Raw genomic sequence first — 22,691 nt, forward strand, 5'->3', positions numbered from 1 at the left:
GTGTCCAGAATCTATAAAGAACTTAGCAAACTCAACACCCAAAGAACAAATAATCCAATCAAGAAATGGGCAGAAGACATGAACAGACATTTCTGCAAAGAAGATATCCAGATGGCGAACAGACACATGAAAAAGTGCTCCATATCACTCGGCATCAGGGAAATACAAATCAAAACCACAATGAGATATCACCTCACACCAGTCAGAATGGCTAAAATCAACAAGTCAGGAAATGACAGATGCTGGCGAGGATGCGGAGAAAGGGGAACCCTCCTACACTGTTGGTGGGAATGCAAGCTGGTGCAGCCACTCTGGAAAACAGCATGGAGGTTCCTCAAAATGTTGAAAATAGAACTGCCCTATGACCCAGCAATTGCACTATTGGGTATTTACTCTAAAGATACAAATGTAGTGATCCAAAGGGACACATGCACCCGAATGTTTATAGCAGCAATGTCCACAATAGCCAAACTATGGAAAGAACCTAGATGTCCATCAACAGATGAATGGATCAAGAAGATGTGGTATATATACACAATGGAATACTATGCAGCCATCAAAAGAAATGAAATCTTGCCATTTGCAACAACATGGATGGAACTAGAGCGTATCATGCTTAGCGAAATAAGTCAAGCAGAGAAAGACAACTATCATATGATCTCCCTGATATGAGGAAGTGGTGATGCAACATGGAGGCTTAAGTGGGTAGAAGAAGAATAAATGAAACAAGATGGGATTGGGAGGAAGACAAACCATAAGTGACTCTTAATCTCACAAAACAAACTGAGGGTTGCCGGGGGGAGGGGGTTTGGGAGAAGGGGGTGGGATTATGGACATTGGGGAGGGTATGTGATTTGTTGAGTGCTGTGAAGTGTGTAAACCTGGTTATTCACAGACCTGTACCCCTGGGGATAAAAATATATGTTTATAAAAAATAAAAAATTAAAAAAAAAATAAAAAAAAAAAAAAATACGGGACTGAGGAGTTGTTCGGGGCGACAGTCTTTTCTACTGTCATCCCCCGCTCCCTTTCTCTTGCAGCTGATTTGTTTGTGCCTCATGCTTCTCCCGGCCACCGTCAGGAGGTGGCATGGTCTCTTCTCCCCCATCCAGGTGTGGGACACTTCTCATACAGTGTAGGTGAGGAGGAATCTCAAAAGTTGTCCCCAGGCTCATGCCATATAACCGACAACTTGTTCTGACATCTCACCAATGGAACTTTTTAAAAAAAATTGTATTTATTTATTTGACAGAGACAGATCACAAGTAGGCAGAGAGGCAGGCAGAGAGACAGAGAGGGAAGCAGGCTCCCCGCTGAGCAGAGAGCCTGATGCAGGACTCGATCCCCAGACCCTGAGATCATGACCTGAGCGACCTAGGTGCGCTCACCAATGGAACTTTTAAAACACTTGCAAAGCTATTACTTCCTGAGGAAAATACCATCTCTAAAATTTCAGTGTCAAGAAATGGCAGAAAGTTTTGGAAAACATGAATATGTAAAATATGACATGAACAAACTGTATAGTTGACCTTTTCTAAAATGTCCATGGGCTTGGTCTGTTGGCACAACTGGTAGGAAACAATGATCACAGTCTGCCGACTTGGGCAATTGCAAGATCTCTATCACTGTAACCTTTTCTATGTTTTCCCAAAGAAACACCTAACCGACATGCTATAGTTGCCTGAAAAATCAATGAAGGAAGAAGAAGGGCTGGATATAAACCATCTCCCAATTATTCTGAGTGATTAAAGAACCTGCAAGGAACTTGGCTACTGCTCCCATGGAGGGGCAACTGTTTGATTTGCTCAAGTACTCCTCTGTGGCTTCATCTAGAGGGCTACTCTCTGGAAGGAGCTGACATTACTGGTGTCACCTATTGGATTCCTTAGTCACCCCAACAGCAATTAATACAGTAATCTGCATTGGATTTATCAAAAAAGAAGCCATTGATTCTGAGTTTAAGTGGAGAATTTTTCCCCTTAGCTTATAAAGATTTCACATTAATGACTGTTAACTCCTTAAAAGTTATAATCTTCAGGGACACCTGGGTGGCTCAGTCAGTTAAGCTACTGCTTTCGGCTCAGGTCATGATCCCAGGGTCCTAGGATTGAGTCCCACATTGGGCTCCTTGCTCAGCAGGGAGCCTGCTTCTCTGCCTCTACCTGCATTTGCTCTCTTTCTCTCTCTCTGACAAATAAATAAATAAATAAAATCTTTAAAAAGTTATAATCTTCAAACTACTTTGTTCCGTGGTAGATAATTACCTCTTTATTCAACAAAAAGTTCTAAAGATAGTACATACCTAACGTTTTAGGAATAATCCTTTGGAGAGCTAATTTATTGGAATTCCAGCCTGAAAATATGATCTCAATCATTTCTTCGCAAAGACGTCTCACTGCAAGAATAGAAACATTCTGGCTTCATATGGGCCTTTACTTAGGCTATTTATTTCTTTTCATTACATGTTATGTGGCAACAAACAATAATGACAACTGCTAATATTTACCGAGTCCCTATAATGTGAAAGGTAATCCTATGAGATAATTATTACTCTCATCTCCATTTTAAAGATGAGAAAATGGAGGCCTCATTAACATAGGGCAGAGCCAGGTGCTGAATCATGGTCTGAGTTAAAGGCTGACCTCATAACACTACATTATTCCAACAAAGTAGTTAGTAATGGTTAATGGTTCAAAGGACTAATTTGCTCCTTTATGCTGCTACTACAAAGCTGAGAAGTCCAAACTGAGGGAAATAAACTAGGCTATGACAACACTGCATTTTGGAACATCAACTCCAGCTTATGGCTGTTAGGGTGAGCTTGAGTTTCCATGAGATAAATAAGCAGGAACAGTCACAACAGAAATAGGGTGAGAGGGGCGCTGGCTTGCTCAGGCAGAAGAGCATGTGACTCCAGAGTTCAGGATCATGAGGTCCAGCCCCATGCTGGGTGTAGAGATCACTTAAGTAAATAAACAAACTTAAAAAAAAGAAAGAACGAAATAGGTGTGCTTCTGGGGACACACTATAAACACTGGCAGAATACTACAGACATTTTAAATGCAAAGAGAGTGACTGCACACATCTGGTGACTATGAAATAAAAAGAAATGTGTCCAAATGTAAGCAGGCCGGGGGCAGAAACGGCAATAAAAAGAGAATATCATGTGTATTTCTTGTAGCCTGCAGAAACTGGCATTCATTACTATAAGAGAAGCATTTCTGGGCTCTTACCATATCGACTCTCATCCAGAAGATTTCTTTTTGGAAGGAGTCAGAAATTACTAGGGGAAAGGTAGCTAGCTAGCTCACAGGAGGCTGACTTGCTGCCTGGACTTGGAGGCTGCATGATTTACTGATCCTGAGCGGTGCTGGGCAAGAGAACATACTGACAGGTGTCCTGGCTTTCCATGAGACGCTTTTGTTTCTGTGGCATATACTCAATGACCTGTCCTGTGTTAAATGCCAAAGAAGTCCAATAATGTGATTAAAAAAAAAAAAAAAACACTGGTTAGTGAGCATACTTCAATTATCAGTTTGAGTAGTCTTTCCCTCTCCAATCAAATCCTGAGCTCAAGATCAGGTATCAAGCTACAGAATTCTCTCATCATTCCTGAAGTAGCCAGCACAAAGATAGGTTCTGGATATTTTAGATGGAAATCAAATCAACATGTATCTAACTCCTATGGTAGTAATTTCTTTAGAACTTCTGAAAAAACACCTGGAAGTTTGGTGAACCTGAATAAGGATAACCGAGAGAGAGGTCCAGGAACATATATTGTAAACAAGTTCCTTAGGAGAGTCTTATATACACAGAAGCGGGGGCTAGAGAGCTGTTACATACTAATAAATAAATGCATATACCTAAATATATACTTCAAACAAGGTCTGAGTAAGGTATGAGCAAAATATAAAGTTTAAATAACACTTCCAATCTCATTTCCTCTTCTCTCCAATCTCTCCTTGGACCAGTGCCTGAATCAAAACTCAAGCTCATAGTTCTGAGCTTATCATTTGAGAATCTTTATGTTCTGCCAACAAACCAATGCGACTTTTTAATGACTTTTTTTTTTTTTTCCTTAAAGCAGGCTTCATGCCCATGGTGGGGCTTGAACTCTTGATCCTGAGGTTAAGAGTCCCATGCTCTGTGGACTGAGCCAGCCAGGAGCCCAAACACAACTTTTTAATAAGAGCACAAAGACTGGAGGCAGAATGACTGGTTTTAAATCCCAGTTCCACAAATTCACAGTGTGACATCCAGCAAGTCACTTAATCTCTGTGCCTTAATTTCCTCATCTGTAAAATGGGGATTTTTAAAAAAGATTTTATTTATTATCAGACAGACAGAGATCACAAGTAGGCAGAGAGGCAGAGAGAGAGAGAGGAGGAAGCAGGCTCCCTGCTGAGCAGAGAGCCCGATGTGGGGCTCAATCCCAGGACCCTGGGATCATGACCTGAGCCGAAGGCAGAGGCTTTAACCCACTGAACCACCCAGGCGCCCCTGTAAAATGGGGATATTAATACCACATTACTGAAAGGGGTGCTGATAGGATTAAAAGGACATATGCACGGCACTCAGAATAGTGCCCAGCACAAAAGTGCAACATAAATATTAGCTATTACTATTATGATAACTATCTCCTACTACTCATCTAGTCACAGACGACACTTTGGTCCCATCTCTTAATTCCTGCTCCTTGGGCATTTTCCCGTATCACACTGTTCCGGTCCTCTGTAATGCAGCTCCACACCATCACTGGGTCGAAGGTGTTCAAATGACAAGATCCAAATCCCCTGGCACTTGAAAGTCTTTAATGAGTAACTCTCCTCACAGTCAAATCAATCCTTTCTGCCTCTGTGCATTAACATAACATTCATTTGTGTGTGTTTCTTCACCTCCCAGACTGTAATTTCCACGGAGAGTCTTGTATACTTGAAAAGGTATGTTCTTAGGCATAGAGAGATGTGGGTTCCAAACGGCTCACATTTATTCTTCCTGAGCCTCTTCATTCCCATTCATAAGTTCAAGATACCAGTATCTGCTCTGAAGGAGGTTTAAATGACAAACTGTCCATAGGTACTCAGAGTCTACTGAATAGAAGATTTTACTAATAGCACATACTGAGCGCCAGCTACGTTAGTAATGTCAGCGCCGGGCCCTAGAGCACAGTTTCCCCGACATGTTTACGGAGACAGGCAGCGAAACGCAGAACACACACATCAGACACCCAGACTGGCTGTTTACAAAACAGTCCTCACAAGAACAAACCAAACAACCTAACTCCCGCACGTGCACTCTGCGCCGGCTCTGGGACGTGCCCCGGGAAGAGAGTAAAACTTTTTCCTATTGGCCTTTCCGAGGATGACATCAAGACCACCCTCCAAAGGACCGACCAATGGGCTTTAGCGGGGAGGACCCAACGGCGACAGCTGAGGGCATGACAGCGTCTGGGCTCTTTTTCCCCCGCCACCAAAGTTGGGGGGGGGGCAGCCGCCCTGGGTAATGACAGGCCTCCTGCCCCGCCAAGGATCCTCAGTCAGACACAATCTAAGTCTCATGTACCCCCTTTTATTATTTTTTTTTCTTTTAAAGAAAACTCCCTTTTGCACAAGTTTCCATTAGGAGCCGTGAGCTCGGAATCACAAGAGCTGGGTTCTAGCTTAACCCCAGTGCGACTTTTGGGGTTTCACTTTCCCTTTTGTGCGCGTCTGTTACCCTGTTTTCTAACGGGAGCAATCGCTTCGCTGTGGGGCAGGAATTGCCTGGCCCATCGGACCCGAAGTTCAGTCTATCAGGATCCTGATCAATTCCCGACGCGCGGCCAGAGGCTGCGGCAGGGGCTCCCGAGGGGTGGGCGTCCCTAAGTCCCCCCCTTCCTCCACGGTGTCTGGAAGCCGATGCTCCCTGCCTCGCGCCCCGGGAGGTCCTGGAGTCGCCGGCTCCGACCCTGACCCTCGAGGGGACGCAGGCGAGACCCGGCGACCGGCCATGCCGACGTGGTGCCCTCGTGAAGGGACTGGGGGAGTTGACCACCCGGGGATCCGCGCCTCGTGGCCGGGACCGCGGGTACCCAGGACCCGGGCCCGGGTGAGGAGCCCAGGGCACCTCCTCGGACCCGTCTCCCATAGCCGTCCTCCACACGCAGCCCCGAAATCGAGCCCGGGCCTTCCCCATTCCCTCCCCCGCCACGCTGGGGCTTACCCCTCGGCTCCTTCCCGGCCCACCTGGCCACCCGCCGCCTCCCGGACCGCCGCGGAAGCAGCGGAGAAGGCGTTCGCTTCACTTCCGGAAGTAGCCGAGGACTGACTGCGGAGAAGCGAGCCCCCGGCCTGAGACCATAGAGGAGAAACAGCACTCTTCCAACCCTCTCAACCCCGCGACCTCCCCGCTGCCTAGAGCGGCCACGCCCGGGCCGAGGACTTCGGCGCATGCGTGCCATCTCTGGTCCCGCCCTTTACTCTCCAGGGCCAGACTTAGAATCCTAGCGTTAACAGCCTGAGGGTCAGGCTGGGTTCAGAGTTTGGCGGTCCGCTAGGCTGTTTCTGTGTCGGGAGGGAATAGCTTTACCCAGAAATTCAATATTATAAGATCTCACTGCGGTCCCCATAATTCTTTTTTTTTTTTTTTTTTTTTTTGACTCCGCATCTCATGCAGAAAAATCCCAGGACCTTGGCTGGAGTTTCATGTGCACTATTAAGAACTGGAAATAAAATGACTTTACCACCGTGTTTTCCTCCCAGTATCTTGGTCCATTGAGAATTCATGCTGATGATCTGTTTTAAACCACTGGCCTGGAGATTGATAAACTGGTCATTTGGGATGACATTTTTCTGTAGATCAAACTGGCAAAGAATTGAAAGACTGGTCCTGTGCTAGTGCTGGGAGAGTGTGAGCGCATTTTCTGGAGAATAATTTGGCACTAGGTGTCACCGTGTGTGTGTGTTTGGTAAAAGATACATAACATAAAATTTGGGGCGCCTGGGTGGCTCAGTGGGTTAAAGCCTCTGCCTTTGGTTCAGGTCATGATCCCAGGGTCCTGGGATCCAGCCAGGGGTAGGACTCTGCTCAGCAGGGAGCCTGCTTCCCTTCCTCTCTCTCTTTACCTGCCTCTCTGCCTACTTGTGTTCTCTGTCAAATAAATAAATAAAACCTTAAAAAAAAAAAAAGAAAAAAAGGATACATAACATAAAATTTACCATTTTAGCCATTTTTAAGTGTACAGTGGCATTAAGTACATTCACATGGTTGTGCAACTATCACCAGCATCCATCTCCAGGACTTTTTCACCTTCCCATACTGAAGCTCCATACCTGTTAAACGTTTAATACCAACCCATCCTCCCCACCCACCTGCCTTTCTCTCTAGCCTCTGAGAACCACCATTCTACTTCCTATTTTTGTGAATCTGACAACTCTAGGCACGTCATATGAGTAGAATTACACTTTGTCTTTTTGTGACTGACTTATTTCATTTAGCATGATATCCTCAAAGTTTATCTATCTTGTAGCATGTGTCAGAATTTCCTTCCTTTTAAAGGTTGAGTAATATTCCCTTCTAAGTATATACGACCTTTTGTTTACCTACTCATCTGTTGATGGGCACTGTGTTGCTTCCTCCCTTTGGTTATTATGAATACGCTACTAAGAACACAGGAGTGTAAATACCCATCCAAGCTTCTCTTTTCAATATTTTTTTGGTGTATGCCCAGAAATGCAATTGCTGCATTATAGGATAATTCTATTTTTAATTTTTTGGAATCCCAATACTGTTTTCCACAGCGGCTATACCAGTTTGCCCTCCCATCAACAGCATGGAAGAATTTCAGCTTCTTAACTAAGAGATGGGAAAGATTATCTCAATATGGTTTTTTTTTTTTTAAGATTTTATTTATTTATTTCACAGACAGAGATCACGAGTAGGCAGAGAGGCAGGCAGAGAGAAAGGGGGGAAGCAGACTCCCTGCGGAGCAGAGAGCCGGATGCGGGGCTCAATCACAGGACCCTGGGATCATGACCTGAGCCGAAGGCAGAGGCTTTAACCCACTGAGCCGCCCAGGTGCCCTTCAATAATGGTTTTGATTTGTATTAGTGATGTTGAGCAAATTTTCGTGTTTATTGGTCATTTGTATACCTTCTGAGGTGAAATGTTTATACAAGTCCTTTGTTTATTTTTTAATCAGATTTTTTGGTCATTGAATTGTGGGAGTTCTTTATATATTAATGATATTAACCCCTCATCAGATGTATATATGATTTCTCCCATTCCATGGGTTGACTTTTTACTTTTTTTTTTTTTTTTTAAGATTTCATTTATTTATTTGAGAGAGAGCGCACAAGCAGGGTGATGGGGCAGAGGGAGAGGGAGAAGCAGGCTCTCTGCTGAGCAGAAAGCTTAATGCAGGACTCCATCCCAGGATCCCAGGGTCATGACTGGAGCAGAAGGCAGCTGCTTAACTGACTTAGCCACCCAGACATACCATTTTTTTACTTTGTTGATAGAATCCTTTCATTCATGAATATTTTAAGTTTTGTTGTAGTCCCATTCATCTGGTTTTTTTTGTTGTTGTTGTTGTTGCCTGTGCTTTGGGTATCATATTTTTAAAAAATCATTGCCAAATCCAATATTATGAAGCTTTTGCCTTATGTTTTATGCTGACAATCTTAGACTTTCATGAACTCTTACATTTAGATGTTTGATCTAGTTTGAGTTAATTTTTATATGGTATAAAGGATCCAGCTTCATTCTTTGCATGTGGATATCCAGTGTTCCCAGTACTATTGTTGAAAAGACTCTTCGCATTGAATGATCTCTACATATGTGCTGTAAATCATACGTCCATTTACACAAAGGTTTATTTTGGGGGTCTCTATTTCGTTGGTTTCTAGGTCTTTTTTTATGCCAATACCACTCTGTTTTGATTACTATAGCTTTGTATTAAGTTTCATTATTTATCTAAATTACATAGATCTTATTTAAATTATCTAAAATTATTTCAGTTACTTAAAATTCAAATTTAAGTGGCCATAGGTGTCTAGTACTTTCTGTATGAGACTTCTTAAGCTGCAACAAGAAGGTAGAGAGGATATTTCAAGCCTGAAGTTTGACTATCTGTATTTTCCTCTTTGCCATTCCACCTGAACTCTAGCATTCACACTCACTCTCTGGTGTTCATACTAGGGATAGTGAACATAATTAGCTATATGTAAATTTCCATTGAATGAAGCAAAAGAAATGAACTCGTGGAGGGAATTGGTGGAGAAAATATGTCCAGACTCTTCTGTGTTCTTTAGAGTACCTGATGCTTCCTTTTGCGGGAAAATGGTTATCCTTTTTTCCAAAGACAAACGGATTTGTACTCAATCTCAAACTAAGAGGTGTGAATGCAGGAGAATTTTGACAAGTCCGAACTCTAATCATATTTAACATTTATTTATACAGTACTCCATAATTCAGACTTTATCTCCACTTATCTTCAGCCCTATTTAGTGAATGAGAAAATTGAGGTTTAGGAAGGTTGAATACATCCCAGACGTAATTAATGGCAGACCGTCTTCTAAACAACTTCAGAGTCTAAACAACTTCACATCTTTGTGAAAGATGAAAGTGAATTCACTCACTCAGCCTACGTTTACTTAGCATCTACTGTGCATCAACACCGTTGATGCACCGCTCTGAGGATCAATCGTATACTCCCAACCGTCCAAACCAGCAAGATCTCCCCAGTCCCTTTGGCTAGTGCGGTAAAGGTCTCAGGTTTGCATGCTCCTCACCTCTCTTACATGACCCTCCTTCCCATTCGTCTTCACCGCCCTCCCCCCCCCCCCCACCTAAATTATTTTCACTGCAGCACCGGGCTCTTTGTCTTCACAGCGCTGATAGTGTTTCCAAGTGCCAAGTTTCAGTCCTGCCTGACTTTTTCCCCTTTTACCCGGGTAAGCTCCAAGGGGGCAGGGACTTTCTCTTCTGTTTATCCCCGTATCCCCATCCGTTTCAGAGTGCCTGGCACACCATGTTGCCAGGGAATATTTGTTCACCAACTGGGTGTCAAGACATGAACATTTCTTCGGAAGTTACGGTCCCCACGTCTGGCAGAGCCAGCTAGACCGCATCCCGGGGATTCCCACCACCACGCTCCGCCTCTGTCCCTGGAAAGAGGGAAAAGCCCCCCAACCTGGCTCCGCCCCCGCCGCTGACGCAGGCTCACGTGACGCGCGCCGGCGCGCGCTGTTTCCGGAAGTCGCCGCCGTGGTCTTCCCCGCCGCTGCCTCCGCTGCTGTTGCGGTCCCCGCGGAACTTTGCGAGTAGAACGGCTGAGGCGGGCCCGGGCGGGGCCGGGGTTCAGGCCACTCTGCAGAATGGAGATAATCAGGAGCAGTGCGTGTCCTCCGTGCACCTCCCCGAGTCCCCACGGCTCCCCCTCGCCCGGCTTGCTAGGCCCAGACCAGGGCCGGTTTGCTTGGCGGGGCCTGGATTGAAACAGCCCCTCAGGGGTTACTTCCTCTTAAGTCTGTGAGCTTTTGGGAGCCCTGCCCCTCTCTGTCCCGTGCACCCCTAGGGGCCTTGTCCTCCTGCCCGGGCATCCCCCAAGGCCGTGTGTCTCTGTGGCTCGTGTGCTTCTGTGGCCCGGGCACCCCCCGGGGCTTGTCCTGGGCGCTTGACCCCCCTCCAACCGTGCACGGGTCTGGGACTTGATACTCTCCGTCTTGTTTAATCCCTCTAGGACCTGCCCTCCTCCAGCCCGAGGTCTCAGGATCACCCCTGCCCTTCTTTCCTCTCCCGTTAGGACCTCTTGGGCAGAAAGCCAGGCCACAGTTTCTGAGCTGCTTCTCGGTTTCTTCACAGATTTTAAGAGTAATCTTCACAAAGTGTACCAGGCCATAGAGGAGGCCGACTTCTTCGCCATCGATGGGGAGTTTTCAGGTATCCCTCGCTTGCAAGCTGGGGGCTAGCAGGGTATACAGCTAAGGCTTCTGACTCCCTGCCCTCCCGCCTGCTGGCCGCTCCTCCCAGTTTGTGGCCTTGGGCGTTGTAGGAGTCTTCTGTTTCCTCTTAGACGTTTCAAGGGTGTGGAAGAGGTGCGGTGGGTTTGTGATCGTTCAAGCTCGGAAAGGTTATACATTGAGATCACGGTTTTGGTGCTGCCTGAAACTGTGACATGCACGTGGTAGGGTTAAGGTCAGACTTTTTTTGGTGTTTGGTAAAATGTGCATAACATAAAATTTGCTATCTTAACCCTCTGGAAGTGGTTTTTGTAGGTCAGTGGCGTGAAGCACATTCACAGCGTCTTCCATCCATCTCTAGAACTTTTTTATTTTCCTGGAACTGAAGCTCTGTACCAGCAGTAACTCTCCATTTTTCCATTCCCGTTGCCTCTGGCAGCTATTATTTCTGTCTCTATGAGTTTGACTGTGCTAGGCACTTCATATAAGTGGATTCATAGATTGTTTTTCCCTTGTGATTGACTTTAGGGTCAGGCTTTTGTAGGTAAATGAAGGCATTTCTTTATGCATTAGGGGGAGGTGTTCATTGCCTACCTCAGCATGGGTCTTGTATGTGTGTGTAAAACTTGGTATCAACACTTAACGATGGCAAAGCTTTTTTTTTTTCCTTTGGATAGAAAACTAATTTCTGAGTTGTTGAAGTCAGTATGAACAATTGGTGTAGATAGCCTCTTTTGCTACCTGATTTTATGTGTTTAAAAAACTTCAGTCCTTTTTGAAGGAATCCATGCTCAGGTCGCTATGCTAGTGACCTTTAAGCACGAGGTTTCTAGTTGGAGTCAGTTCCCTGGGAAGCTCAGTTTTCAGCAGAAGTAATTTTGGTTTTTGACCTTGAAGATTCTTTGTCGTGTAAATATTACTCCAAACTATTGATCAAGATTGGTACTCTAACAATAATATACTTCAGGATTCCAAACAGTAATATACTTCAGGATTCCTAAATCGTCTGGTTATGCATTCATCCTTTTGAAGGCAGCAAAACTTATTTAATGATGGAGATTGCTTTATTAAATCATTATTATGGCTTGAAGCCCGTTTTAGACATTAACACTGCCTATTATCAAATTAAAGCATTCACATCTCTAAATTCATTATTACAGTGTGTTTAGCTTGGTGGCCAGTGAAATTAATTCTCATTTTGAAAACGTGAAGTAGGGAGCTCTTCCAATTAATCATAATTCATAAGAATATGAAATTAGACGCTGTTGAATAGTTGACTGATGTTTAACATAAGTGTTAAAAAAATGTCATTTTTTAAAATTAGGGATCAGTGATGGACCTTCAGTAACTGCATTGACAAATGGTTTTGACACTCCGGAAGAAAGGTATCAGAAGCTTAAAAAGGTAAGTGGATGTGCTCCAACATCTCCCCCAGCCCCACATTGGTCTTCCTTACGTTGAATTATAAAGAAATGTTATTAAACTTGTACGTTAACTTCTCTGCTCCTGCTGTGAAATGATACTTTAGTGATGTTAAAAATAACAGCAAAAATAATTGTTTGGGGAAAACATTTTGGGGAAGGTTTAGTATTTCTAGCGTTAATTTGATTTGTAGGGAATACAGTGTGGTTATTTTAATCATTTGGAAATAGGCCTAATGTGATGCTCTGGTTGGTGGATAGGTGCTTAATTGGGAAAAGTATTAAGAAATGTAAGTAAATTAATAATACTTCTGATACGTAATTTTTAATCTTTTGTAATTGGAAGTATTCTGCTAAAAGTCAGATTGAGTAGTTAGAAAGCCCGTCTGACTCAGAGTACTTTTGCTCACGTTGCATTTACAACACTGATTTGACAGGTGTTTTCTTTCCCTTTTCCAGCATTCCATGGACTTTTTGCTGTTTCAGTTTGGCCTTTGCACGTTTAAGTATGACCACACAGATTCAAAGTAGGTTGTTTTAATAAATGGCGGATTTTTTTTTTTTTTCCCTGGTGTAGTGTAACCCACTAAGTCTCCTTTTTGTCTTCTTTCCCTCAGGTATATAACAAAGTCATTCAACTTCTACGTGTTCCCAAAACCCTTCAATAGATCCTCGCCAGATGTCAAGTTTGTTTGTCAGGTTGGTAGCATAATTGATTTTCTTCTGTTACGAAGTGCTGATGGGGCAGTGAGGAAATGTGGAATCAGAATTTTTTTTTTTTTTAAATTTATTTGACAGACAGAGATCACATGTAGGCAGAGAGGCAGGCAGAGAGAGAGGGGGAGGCAGTCTCCCTGCTGAGCAGAGAGCCCTATATGGGGCTCAATCCCAGGACCTCAGGATCATGATCCAAGTCAAGGGCAGAGGCTTTAACCCACTGAGCCACCCAGGCACCCCCAGAATTCTTCTTAAAGTTTGGTTCTGTCTTAGACTTTGGATTTTTAGCAAACCATTTCACCTCTCCGACTTTGAGTTTTAGGGTGGCAAATTAATGACACTGCTCTTTTCTTCTTTCTTTTAGAATCAGGGGTAAGAACAAGAGACAGGCAGACAGAAACCAGAACCCAGGGTTTATTATTAAGCAAAGCTGATTTGGGGAACATGGCTTTGTAATGTGTTTCTGTTTGGGATTTTTTTAATATCTTACCCTTGTTTGAACCTACAGATCAGGTCCTTCAGGCTTCTTCCCTTCCTATTCTCCTTGTACTCATCTCCAAGAGTAGAGCTCTCTTTTCTAGAGAAACAGAGTATGTATGCATCCTGTTCAAAAAGAGAGAACCCAGAAGGGGCTAAAGTCGTATGCTCATTTCCATTTCCCTCATTCTCCAGTGAAGAAAGAGAGCCCGTAGTTTCCTCCCGAGGAGGAGAGGGCATGCTCTCTGTATCAAGGTAAGGATTCAGGGAGGTTGGGCTTTAGAGTTGCAGTTCATTTGGTAGACCTCAGTAAGTATCAGTTTCCTCTTTCTGTTCTCTTAGTAATCTGTTATAAAGGATAAAGAGGATGCGAGTGAGTGGCGTAGTGTGTGCATGCGTGATTAGAGACAAGGGATGGTCTTTTTTACCTTATAATCTTGTGTCTTCGCTTCTCTCTCAGCAAAGTTAGTTCATTTGAGTCTTGCCATCCTTCCCTCTGCTTGTAAGTAGGAATGCAGTTAAGAAAGCCTGGAGTGTAAGCTTCCTAGTGACTGAACCATGCTAAATTCTTTCTGTAATACGGCAAGTGAAATTAGGAATTAATCCTCTGCCTGGGGCTGTAGAGGAAAGGTGAAGATAATTTTGGTTTTGTAACCTGGTTTCTTAAATAAGCAAGCAAGCCTTTATTCTGCATTCAGTTAATAGTCTTTTATCAATTATCTTTGTCAGGGATACTAATTAAATGGTATTTGTAGATTCTTTTTTCTTTTCTTTTTTTTTTATTCGTTTATTTGACAGAGAGAGATCAGTAGTAGGCAGAGAGAGAGAGAGAGAGAGAGGGAAGCAGGCTCCCCGCTGAGCAGAGAGCCCGATGCGGGACTTGATCCCAGGACCTTGAGATCATGACCTGAGCCGAAGGCAGAGGCTTAACCCGCTGAGCCACCCAGGCGCCCGTATTTGTAGATTCTTACTGAGGAAAAAACTGAGCTCCGTTTGGCAATTTGTGTGGATAAAGTTTTCCAGTAATACCTCAGGAGAAGATAGAAATGTTAAGTGGGTCCCATGACATCATTAGCTGGGCCTCAGCTGGGCAAAAGCAGACATTGGCAATGAGACACCTTAGGAATGATGCTTTGTTCTAAATACCAACACGAGTGCGGCGGATGCTACAGATGCAGACTGGAAGTGGATAGGAAGAACTCTGGGTCGTACGAAGCTATTCTGTGGCCACAATCGGAATATTTAATGCAATTCTAGTTGCCACTACTCCTTACAAAACACACAAAAAAGATGTGATAGAGTCGAACAGGCCAGAGACTCATGTCTAAAATGGACATTGGGGGGGCACCTGGGTAGCTCCATTGGGAAAAGGTCCTACTCTTGAGTTTAGCTCAGATCATGATCTCAGGGTCGTGAGATTGAGCGCCAAGTCCGGCTCCACACTCAGCATGGACTCGCTTGTCCCTCTCCCTCTGCTTCCCCCCATCACCCCACTTGTACACATGTGTATGCACGTGCTCGCTCTCTCTCTCTCGAAGAAATAAAAAAATAAAATCTTAAATGAAATAAGGGGCACCTGGGTGGCTCAGTGGGTTAAAGCCTCTGCCTTCAGCTCAGGTCGTGATCCCAGGGTCCTGGGATCAAGCCCCACATCGGGCTCTCTGCTCTGCAGGGAGCCTGCTTCCTCCTCTCTCTCTGCCTGCCTCACTGCCTACCTGTGATCTCTGTCTGTCAAATAATAAATAAAATCTTAAAAAAAAATAAATAAAATGGACAATGATAAATGTTACAATTTTTTTAGTCTGGAAAAGCAAAGTCACAGAAAAGGTTTAGACTTAATATGTAAATTTGTGAATTATATGGATAAGGTAAATGATACTATCTTTGAATTTTTGTTTTGTTTTTTTTTCCATCCAAGATGATTTCTGTTTTGTTCAAAATTCTGGCACTGTTGGGACATCTGGGTGGCTCAGTAGGTTAAGCATGTGCCTTCTGCTCAGGTCATGATCCCAGGGTCCTGGGATCAAGTCCCACACTGAGCTCCTTGCTCATCAGGGAGCCTGCTTCTCCGTCTCCCTCTGCCTGCCGCTCGCTCCCCCTGCTTGTGCACACGGGCTTTCTCTCTGACAAATAAATAAATAAAATCTTTTAAAAAAGTAAAATTCTAGGACTGCAGCAGACTTGCATCTTGCACAGAAGTTAGCTTCTAAAGTCAAAGAGTGGGGCAAAAATCATGTCTAGGTAAAAATCACCTTGGAAATCTCTTACCATCCTTAAAACAGGTAGGGTTTGGGAGTATAGCAGCACGATAAGCTCTTTGAAAAATAAGTGTCTGTACACACAGTAGAGATGCTTACAGTCTAGGCAGGCTATGGAAGAATGGGCAGACCAAGAACCACATACACTCCCAGGGAGTGTACCCATCCCGTGGGATGGGAGGCATTTACATTACTTAAAAATTTTTTATGAGTACAGTTGATAGATCATATTAGATTAGTTTCAGGTATACAACATAGTGATTCAACATCTCTGCCCTGCTGTGCTCACAAGTGTAGCTACTACCTGTCACTGTACAAGACTATGAAAATATTAATGATTGTGTTCCCTGTACTGTACCTTTGGTTCCTATGACTTCATCATTCCATGACTGGCGGTCTGTACACTTCCACTCCCTTCTCCCCTTCCCTATTTCCCCTCTAGCAACTATCAGTTTATTCTCTGTGTCTTAGGCATTTACTCTGTTTTTATCTCTTTTTCTTCTCTTTTTTTCTTGGTGAGCATCAAATGTTGAATTCATTGATGATAATACATAAATGATTGTGAAATATCAAAATATTGCTGCTGTTTGTAGAGTAAATGAGATTTTTTTTAATACCCTCTTCCTCGTGCCACTTCCTTCCCCATTTCTCTCCTTTTTCCTTTTTTTTTTTTTTTTAAGATATTTATTTAAGAGAGAGTGTGAGTGAGAGAGAGAGGGAGCACAAGCGGGCAGGAGGGACAGAGGGGGAGGGAGAAGCACACTCCTTGCTGAGCAGGGAGCCCGACATGGAGCTCTATCCCAGGACCCTGTGATCATTACCTGAGCTAAAGGCACACCAGTTGAGCCACTCAGGCGCCCCTTCTTTTTCCCAACTTTTATGACTTGTATACATACACAGATTTCCTCCACTTATGATGGTGGCATGTCCCAATAAACCCATTGTAAGTTGGAAACATTGTAAGTCAAGACTGCTTTTAATACCCCTGACTTGCTAGACATCATAGAGTAGCCTGCCCTATCTTAAGTATGCTCAGAACACTGAAATTAGCCTGCTCTTGGGCAAAATTATCTACCATAAAGCCCATTTTGTAAAGTTAAAAATCTCATGTCATTTATTGAATACCATATTAGAGGGAAATACAGGATGGTTGCTTGGCTGGTGTGCCTGGCTGGCTCTGTCTGGACCAGGCAATTCTTGATCTCAGGGTTGTGAGTTTGAGCCCCGTGATGGGTTAAAAATGACATCTTTAAAGAGAAAAATAGGAATGTTTTTATGGGTACAGAATGGTTACAAGCACTTGTGTTCGCGTGGTTGAGCGGGACCTGCTACTGCCCGGAGTTAGGAGAGAATGTAGTATGCTATAGATCACGAGCTCGGAAAAGATCCAAAATCAAAAATAGAACTATAGTTTCTTCTGAATGCTTATTGCTTTTGTACCACCGTGAAGTGGAAAAATCCTAAATTGAACCATTGTTAAATTGGGGATCATCAATATCCATAGGTCTGCGCATGTATACCTAACTTTAGCTTTTTTAAAAAAAAAATATATATGGGGTGCCTGGGTGGCTCAGTGGGTTAAAGCCTCTGCCACTGCCCGGAGTTAGGAGAGAATGTAGTATGCTATAGATCACGAGCTCGGAAAAGATCCAAAATCAAAAATAGAACTATAGTTTCTTCTGAATGCTTATTGCTTTTGTACCACCGTGAAGTGGAAAAATCCTAAATTGAACCATTGTTAAATTGGGGATCATCAATATCCATAGGTCTGCGCATGTATACCTAACTTTAGCTTTTTGAAAAAAAAATATATGGGGTGCCTGGGTGGCTCAGTGGGTTAAAGCCTCTGACTTCGGCTCAGGTCATGAACCCAGGGTCCTGGGATCGAGCCCCGCATTGGGCTCTCTGCTCGGCAGAGAGACTGCTTCCCCCCTCTTTCTCAGCCTGCCTTTCTGCCTATTTGTGATCTCTGTCTGTAAAATAAATGAATAAAAGCTTTAAAAAAATAAAAAAAAATATAGAATCTTGGTATTCATATTTTATGTAACATGTATTTTCCATTCAACATGGTTTCTTCATATTTCACAGTATGGATATATGTACTTTAATTGGAATTTAGAAGCTTTCCAAAGGTTCCTTTTTTTTTGGAGAGAGAGAGAGAGAGTGGGAGAGAGACTCCTAAGCAGGCTTTGTGCCTAGCATGGAGTCTGACATGGAACTCAGTCTCATGACCTGAGCTGAAACCAAGAGTCAGGTGCTTAACTGATTGAGCCACCCAGTTGTCCCAAAGGTTCCCTATTTTAAATGGTATTACAGTCAGTATTCATGTGAGGTGTATCTTGGTATATATATAGGACTTTTTTTTTTTAAAGTAAGCTCTGTGTCCAATGCGGGACTTGAACTCAGAACCCTGAGATCAAGAGTTATATGCTCTCCTGAGTGAACCAGCCAGGAGCTACATATATGTAGGAATATTTTTATGGGATTTAAAAACTTTTTTTAAAACATTTTATTTATTTGACAGAAGAGAGAGACAGAGGGAACACAAGCAGGGGGAATGGGAGAAGGAGAAGCAGGCCTCCCACTGAGTAGGGAGTGCAATACGAGGCTCCATCCCAGGACCCTGCAATCATGACCTGAGCCGAAGGCAGATGCTTAACCCACTGAGCCACCCAGGTGCCCTACAGGATTTTTTTTTTTTTAAGATTTTATTTATTTATTTATTTGACAGAGAGAGAGAGAGAGAGATCACAAGTAGGCGGGTGGGGCAGGTACCGCCAAGCAGAGACGCCGATGCGGGGCTCAATCCCAGGACCCCGAGACCATGACCCGAGCCAAAGGCAGAGGCTCAACCCACTGAGTCACCCAGGTGCCCCAATGGGTTTTTTACAGATTTCCTAGAAGGGAAATTGCTGACTCATTGGGCATATGCATTTGGAATTTTGATAGCTGCCTGAAACTGTTCTCCCAGATAGCTCTGCTCACTTTTTAAATCCTGAAAATGTTACATTTGCGACAAATAGAAGGTAATGGATACTAAACCCAAATAGATTTTGTGGGTTTAAGGATTTTTTTTTTTTTAAATTATGGTAAGAAATACATAACAAAATTCACCATTTTGAGTAGATTTTAAAATATTTTATTAGAGAGAGAGAGAATGAGCAGCAGAGGGAGGAGCAGAGGGCTTGATCCTAGGACCCCGGGATCATGACCGGAGCCGAAGACAGATGCTTAACCCACTGAGCCACCCAGGCGCCCTTATGGTAGTATTTTCTTAATGTTTGTTTCAACGTCTATATTTCGGCTCACTCTGGGTTTGAGATATATTTGTGTAATCAGTGTTGTTCCTGAGAACTTTTCTCTATTTTTGATCTTGGATGTAAAGTCCAGCCAGTGAAGATTTTAGGTTTTCACAGTCACCCTTGGGGTGGATGTTGATGTGTTACAACTTGCCCATGTGAGCTACTTTAAACTTGAACTGGTGGTGAGAGGCTGTCAGGACATTTTATTTCTTTTTATAGTTTCCTCTTCAGTGCACTGATTGGTAGTTTTCTGCCTTTATGGGAGAAGATGTGTTTACCCATTAGAATTTTATCGTGAAACGAAGCATATTTGTTTTATAAGCTCTACAGGAGAAGAGCCTAGATAGCTTAAATGAATGGGTCATTTGGCAGCCTTGGAGTAGCAATCCTAATTTTCTGACCTTTGGCATGCCCTTTCCTTGGCTGTCTGCCTTGTTTTCGTGTGTGAGTTACCTCACTGCTTCTGTTCACCTAACTGCCGCCAACATCACCAAAATGTGTGTTCTGTTCCCTCTTGTTTCAGAGTTCAAGCATTGACTTTCTAGCAAGCCAAGGATTTGATTTTAATAAAGTTTTCCGCAATGGTAAGATTATTTATGGCTTATCCCTAGAGCTTGTAATTTGGGTCTGGATGAGAATGATCTTTTTGGGCCTGCCCTCTGAGACAGAATCGCAGAGTCCTGGTATACCATGTGCAGCCTTAGAATTAAAAAAAAAAAACTCTTTTATTGTGCCTTTTAAAATGTGTAGCCTTGTCTACCGTGAACTGAACGAGAAGAGTAGAGGCCACTCCATTTCGCTCTAACGAGGCCTCACGAACTCCTGATCTTACTGAATGGACTTTATTCTCCCACTGGTGCGACTTTGTGGCCCTCACAGGCCACCTGTGGGGAGCACTGCTCTGTTTTCTTCAGTGAGACAGGTGGCAGAGTACTTTAAAAAGGAGCTGTATGCTAGTAGTGCTCTCATGAAAAGCTCCCTTTCTCAGGTGACGCTTGCTTCATAATTGGAGGTGGTTTCTCACCGGAGAAAGAAAGTCTGCATAGACAGCATGGTCACGACAGCTGACTGGGTTGTGTGACAGGTGGGCGAGGAAAGGGACTGCGTCTCATTCATTTCAAATCCCCGGGGCAGAGTGCAAGCCCTTGGCTGGGTCAGGGAAATGACCATAATATTCATGAGGCAATTTCTGGTGTTAAAGTCCCCGCCAGAGTGCTTTTCCTTCCTTTATTGCCTGAAAAATGTTTCAGAAAGCCTCTGGTTTTCCCCGCTGTTTTAAGCACCTGCTGCTCTAAGGTCAGTAACTACTTTTAATTATCCTCACAAATTGTATTCTTTTCCGCCGTGAAGGCAGAATCATTGAGTGAGTTCAGAAGGGAGATTTTTCTCAACGAAAGTGGTAGAACATAGACTCAAAATATTCTCTGCCTCTCAGCAAGACTGTCTTTCGAGCCCTTTAGAACCCATGCCGTGGTGTTTTTTAATTGTCTCAATGGTACGGCGTCTTAGTTTTTATGGATGATTGTGATTTTTGGAAACACTGGAAAAAAAAGAATTTTGCAGCCCAAACTGCTTAACATTGGGAGTGAACCAGCTGGGTACCACAATTTGGGTGTTTTAAAAAATTTTTTCTTTTTGCCACATACTTGATTCTGAAAGCTATTGTAAAATACAAGATCAAAGGGGCACCTTGGGGGCTCAGTCAGTTAAGCATCCGACACTTGATCTCAGCTCAGGGCTTGATCTTAGGGTCAGGATTTCAAGCCCCACGTTGGGCCCCATGCTGGGTGTGGAGCCTACTTAAAAAAACAAAAAGGATACAAATTGCAAATGTCGTAAGAGCGCTATATTGGACTAAGTGTAGAAATCTTTCAAAGGAACTAGTTTAACCAGCCTCTAAGCATGTTTAGCTTCCAGCCTGATGGTTTTATTTCCATGAAAGGAGAGAAACATCCAAATTGGAGTGTGCCTCATTCTCCTTGTTTTGGAGCCAGACCTTGGAATATTTTCGTCACAACCGAGTCAGGATTCCCACATTTATCATGACCAGACTCATCCCCAGGTGTCCGTTGGTCTCCTTGTTCCCTCATGCTACTTGCTAGCTGCTTGGGTTCCCTCTTCCCAGGAGCCCCTGTTGGCAGGGATGTTCGGCGTGCCACCGCTTCCGTCACTCCTCTTTCTGCCCATTTCATGGGTGTGGCATTCAGGACAGCCTTGGCTTTGGCGTGCTGTCTTCTGTCTGCTCCTACCTCCCTCCTTGTTGGGGGTAACATCAGCATCCACAGGGATGACCAGCAAACGCTCTGTCTTGTCTGCTTCTTGACCAGGTGCACAGCAGTCTTGGCTCCTGTGTCCCCTCCGCCATCTCTGTCCTTTACTACCTGTCATGGGTCTTATCACCGCTAACTGTGCCCGCCTCCCGCATTTTTCACACTGACAGCACTACCTCTGGTCCTTCTTGCTGACTTCGTCTCGTTACACGTGATGTTAACTTGTTTTTTCCATTGTGGAAACACACATACCACTTAGCATCTTAACCGTTTTTTTTTTTTTTTTTTTTTGAGATTTTATTTATTTATTTGACAGGTAGGCAGAGAGGCAGGCAGAGAGAGAGGAAGGGAAGCAGGCTCCCTGCCGAGCAGAGAGCCCAATGTGGGCCTCTATCCCAGGACCCTGGGATCATGACCTGAGCCAAAGGCAGAGGCTTTAACCCACTGAGCCACCCAGGCACCCCCATCTTAACCATTTTTAAGTATTCTGTTCAGTGATACCAAGGACGTTTGTGTCTTGCAGCTGTTGGCATTAATAGTGTTGATAACCTTTGTTACCAATTAATTTTAACAACTCCCGATGCTTCTTGCATGGAATGATGAGTATTGTTGACAGTCATGATTTTCCAGTTCCATCGTTGGGAAAAGTTCATTAGTGTCCCATGACTTTTAATGGTTCCCATTATCGTGATGATCCCTAAATGGGGGTCTCAGTACCTTTCTCCTGAATGTTAAGTTTCTATCTACCATGCTTAATTTATGTATGCCCTTAGCTGATTTACATATCCAGGAGATAACTTTGGATTTTCACTCCTTGGGCCCCAAACTGTCCTTTACCCAGTGTTCCCCTCCGTAAGTGACCTGCTGTCTGATGCTGCTTAACACCTAATAGCCCGGGGTCGTTTTGGATCTCTCTCTTCCCTTTATCCCTCCTTCCAGTAATATCTGCAGGTTCCTCTCCCTCTAGTCTCTGTAGTCTAAGCTGGGTCACAAAGCATGACCCACTGCCTACTTTGTAAATAAGGTCGTCTTGTAAATAAAGCCACATCTGTTCTTTTACCCTATGTGTATGGCTGTTTTCGTGTTGGAAGAACAGAGTTGACTGGTTGTAGCAGCGCTCCCCGTGAGGCCCACAAGCCTGAAACAGTTACTGTGTGTTCCCCCCTTACGAGAAAGTTTACTGACCTCTGATGGAAGCAGTTATCTCTTGCCTGGACAGTTGCTTTCAACTGACTTCCCTACTTCAACCCTCAGAGGAGTCTAAGTGATCTCTTACAAAGGAGAAGCGGATAATGTAATTATCTTG

At 43.8% G+C, this 22,691-nt stretch overlaps 2 protein-coding genes across 5 annotated transcripts in view; one reads left to right on the plus strand and one right to left on the minus strand.

Moving 5' to 3' along the window:
* Window positions 1-6,412, minus strand: part of BFAR (bifunctional apoptosis regulator) — a 31,158-nt gene extending 24,746 nt beyond the window's left edge. Inside the window, exons 1-2 of one of the 3 annotated variants that reach the window (XM_059154663.1) lie at window positions 6,202-6,411; window positions 2,303-2,395 (exon numbers count right to left, since the gene is read on the minus strand). The gene's annotated coding sequence lies outside the window, so the exon portion shown is untranslated. Of the gene's footprint in view, window positions 1-2,302; window positions 2,396-6,201 lie in introns of all 3 variants that reach the window. The other 2 variants (XM_059154664.1, XM_059154662.1) reach the window with 2 other exon arrangements.
* Window positions 6,413-10,209: 3,797 nt separating this feature from the next.
* PARN (poly(A)-specific ribonuclease) overlaps window positions 10,210-22,691 on the plus strand; it is a 158,162-nt gene continuing 145,680 nt past the window's right edge. For both annotated transcript variants that reach the window (XM_059153980.1, XM_059153981.1), the window contains exons 1-6: window positions 10,210-10,374; window positions 10,843-10,920; window positions 12,265-12,344; window positions 12,821-12,888; window positions 12,979-13,060; window positions 19,639-19,699. In XM_059153980.1, the coding sequence (XP_059009963.1) occupies window positions 10,356-10,374; window positions 10,843-10,920; window positions 12,265-12,344; window positions 12,821-12,888; window positions 12,979-13,060; window positions 19,639-19,699 (388 nt within the window). In that variant the 5' untranslated portion in view covers window positions 10,210-10,355. The remainder of the gene's footprint in view (window positions 10,375-10,842; window positions 10,921-12,264; window positions 12,345-12,820; window positions 12,889-12,978; window positions 13,061-19,638; window positions 19,700-22,691) is intronic.

The sequence above is a fragment of the Mustela lutreola genome, chromosome 17, assembly GCF_030435805.1.
Source record: "Mustela lutreola isolate mMusLut2 chromosome 17, mMusLut2.pri, whole genome shotgun sequence".
Taxonomy (NCBI): Eukaryota; Metazoa; Chordata; class Mammalia; order Carnivora; family Mustelidae; genus Mustela; species Mustela lutreola.